We start from the raw sequence: 3,190 nt of genomic DNA on the forward strand, positions 1-3,190 counted from the left end.
GGGGGCACATACTGAGGCCAGGAATTGCACTGGTATAACTAGAAGAAAAGGTTATATTTGCAGGAGGATGGTAAATGTCCAACGTTTAATAACACAAAATAAACGCCAAACCAACAATGCTGCAGCTGTGCACGTCTGGTATCGTTCTGACCTTTCAAGGCTCCAGAGTTTGACAGACCCATCAGCTGCACAGGAGGCCAGGTTAACGTCCTTCTTGTCTAGGGAGATGGTGGCTTTGGGATGGAAGACTATTGCTCCTACGTTGGTGTTATGTCCTTAAGAGAAAGGAAAAATTCATAATCTACCGTGTGATCTTGGCTAGTTCTTCAGAAAAACAGCATTTCTTTGATAGTAATTAGTTAGGTACCAGCGAACGCTTTCACTGCATCCTGCCATGTTGGGTGAAGTTGCATTGTAACCCCCCTGACACATCTGTCCGGCAAACAGCTAAACTGCAACTCCAGTAGCACCCACTGAGGACCATCAAACACCAAGGCTTGTAAGCCTCAAAATGCAGTGAAAATTCAAGATATGTGAGTCAAGAGATTCGTCCTCACATTGTATTTAGTCAAAGTTGTGACTGCTCTTCAAAGAACCTCACTGCTGTTAAGTGGCCTGGCAAAAATGCTGATATTTGGCTCAAAATATCTCAAACCAGATTTTGGAACAGAACAAGAACATCATTCAGAAACAGAAAACAACAAACTCAGGTCTTGGCTCTAAGAGAAAAGCCAGGACTTCCTCTTGATGATGAGACACGTGCCCATGCTCCACAAGCCCGAGTGGTGCTCTCATTAGAATAAAATCTGCCTAAAGAGTCATGAAGTAATTCAGACATGGGAGCTCATCCAGAGAGGAAGAAAAGAATTAAGCAAAGAATCTCAGTGAAAGTCGTTCTCTACCTCGTAAGGTGTGAACAAGGTTGCAGTCAGGCACGGACCAGAGCTTGCACAACCCGCTCCTGTTGAATACAAGAAGCAGACATCAGTGTAGACAGGAACGTCAAATAGGAGATCAAACACAGAGCTGCAAATCCACCCTGGGGGGTTCTGCAATGGCTAAAATCCCAGTACACTTTGGGCAACCCACCACACAGACTAATGGACTCAGACTCAAATCTCTGCTAAGCTCTAAAGCGGAGTGAAGAGAGAGTTCAGAGCAGGAAGAAAAAGCATTTCTGAACTCCCACGATTCCCAGGCCCCCAGTAACATCCCTCTCTGTCACTCCTGCTGTGCTCCCCTGGCCCCTAAAGCAAGTGCTCTGAAAGAAAACTCACCAACAGGCCGTAGCAAGGAGTTTGGAATTAGGGCTGAAGTGGCAGTAGGACAGTGGGCGATCATCTCCAATCTGACTGCAGAAGTTATTCAAGGACTGTCACCAAATACAAAGAAAACAACAAATGAGTAAAGTACAAATGACCTAGGGAAAGCCCTGGCCAAAGACTGAGGTGAAGGAGGCAAATGCACGCAGGAGGAGGCAGAGAGGCCTTTGGGAAATCACTTTCAAAGGGAGGAGCTACCTCAGAGCCACTCCAGCTCCAAGCAGGAGGGCCACCAGGCCAGCCTGACCGACATAAGCTAGCACAGCCCTGGGGCACAGCTTAGCTCTCAACATGCCACCCATGGCGGTGGCACCACCAATAACACCGCAGGCCTGCTTGGCAAACCCTTTTTGTCAGAGAACTTAGTGTAGTTTTGGCCTCTTTCTACAACTCATCCAGTGAATACAACCAGACAGCCTACGGCAGGCCAGCGTGGCGCGCTTAGAGGAGAAGCAAATCCTCTGGCAGCTCAAGCCTCTGAGTGTAAACAGGATTAGGGTGGCAACACGCTGTGTGCTCAAGCCATTCTGTTTGGTTAAGCTGGGAATCTGACTTAACATGCTCAAAAAGGGCATCTCAGTGTCATCTAAAACATGTTTTACATTTGTGTTGGTTATTATTTCCCTTTATGCACTAGTGATCATTGTACAGGAAGAGGAAAGTAAGCAGTCGCTTCCTAGCCAGCGAAACCTGACAAAGCCAGGAAGAAATTCCTTTAGCTTCACAGGCAAGTGGCAAGGCAATGCAGGGGTGTCTCTGCAAGGGGACAACTGAAGTACGTCTCTCAATCACTGAAGAAAGCGTTAGAACATGCTTTATGCATGTCAGAGGGAAAGGAAGAAAAAGCAGCTGACAGGCACAGCACAGAAAATGACATGCATCTGGACAGCACCTCCGGGCAGCTGATCTCTTTCTTTGGAGATCAGCAAAAAGTTTTAAATGCAGCAGCTGAGCAGCTGCCAAACCTACTCGCAGGGATTTGTGTAGCTCCTGTCTCTGTGATGTCCTGGTTGCCTCCGGAATCTCTTTGAGCAGCCGGGCTTCTTCTAGACGCTTCACTGCCCTATGAAGAGGAACAGTGGAGTAACAAAGCCCTGCATTTTCCCCGCCCAGCTGCTGGACACAGGCTTTTCCTCCTTCTCCCCCCAAACTGGGCTAACACTACAGTCAGTCACTGAGAACTCAAGCTCTAAGCTCACTGGACTTGTCTGCGAGCATAGGTTCCCCGTTCCTTTGATCTCAGATTTCCTGCGCTACCCGCAGTGGGATTAGCACCTGGATTTTGCAAAAGGTTGCATCTCCCTCCTTCATTTGCACCAGTTTTCCTTACCTGGGGAGGGAGTAGTTAGCAAGCCACAGCCTCGCTGTTTTCAGACTGCGTGGTCCTTCGTGGTACCAGGTTTGCTGATACTGTAAGGAAAAGAACAAAACTGAAGACCAAGCTAATGCGATACCACTCTTCTGTTCAGGTACCTCAGATGACCTCCTCTTAGTACCTAAGTGCCACCACAGCACCCGCTCTTAAATCTTCCTGTGTTAAAGCCTCTTTTTGAGGGCATTTTGCATACTGTAAGCCCTAGAAAAAGGGGCTAAGAGAGACAAGTCAAACTCTCTGCCCCAGAGATCAGATCCTGACATGCTGCCATTTCATTCAAGAACATTCCAATTAAACACCAACTCATTTTTACTTAATGATGTACAGCTCCCTTCTTCCCTACTCATCACCCAGTAAAATGAAAACCCAGAGCTGCAGAAATTGTCCTTACTTCTTGCAGCAACCCCCAAAAATGATAAGGAAAAAATGGACTCAGGAAAGAGAAAGGAGAAGCAGAAAGAAAGAAGAATCAAAAGCAGAAACCAATGCAGTA

At 47.1% G+C, this 3,190-nt stretch overlaps 1 protein-coding gene across 1 annotated transcript in view; it reads right to left on the bottom strand.

The window, feature by feature from the left end:
• PRPF4 (pre-mRNA processing factor 4) overlaps nt 1–3,190 on the bottom strand; it is an 11,710-nt gene that overhangs the window by 3,580 nt on the left and 4,940 nt on the right. Inside the window, exons 5-9 of the mRNA XM_009636305.2 lie at nt 2,653–2,732; nt 2,292–2,385; nt 1,278–1,372; nt 903–961; nt 152–275 (exon numbers count right to left, since the gene is read on the bottom strand). Coding sequence (XP_009634600.1) covers nt 152–275; nt 903–961; nt 1,278–1,372; nt 2,292–2,385; nt 2,653–2,732 — 452 coding nt within the window. The remainder of the gene's footprint in view (nt 1–151; nt 276–902; nt 962–1,277; nt 1,373–2,291; nt 2,386–2,652; nt 2,733–3,190) is intronic.

The sequence above is a fragment of the Egretta garzetta genome, unplaced genomic scaffold, assembly GCF_000687185.1.
Source record: "Egretta garzetta isolate BGI_Z169 unplaced genomic scaffold, ASM68718v1 scaffold143, whole genome shotgun sequence".
Taxonomy (NCBI): Eukaryota; Metazoa; Chordata; class Aves; order Pelecaniformes; family Ardeidae; genus Egretta; species Egretta garzetta.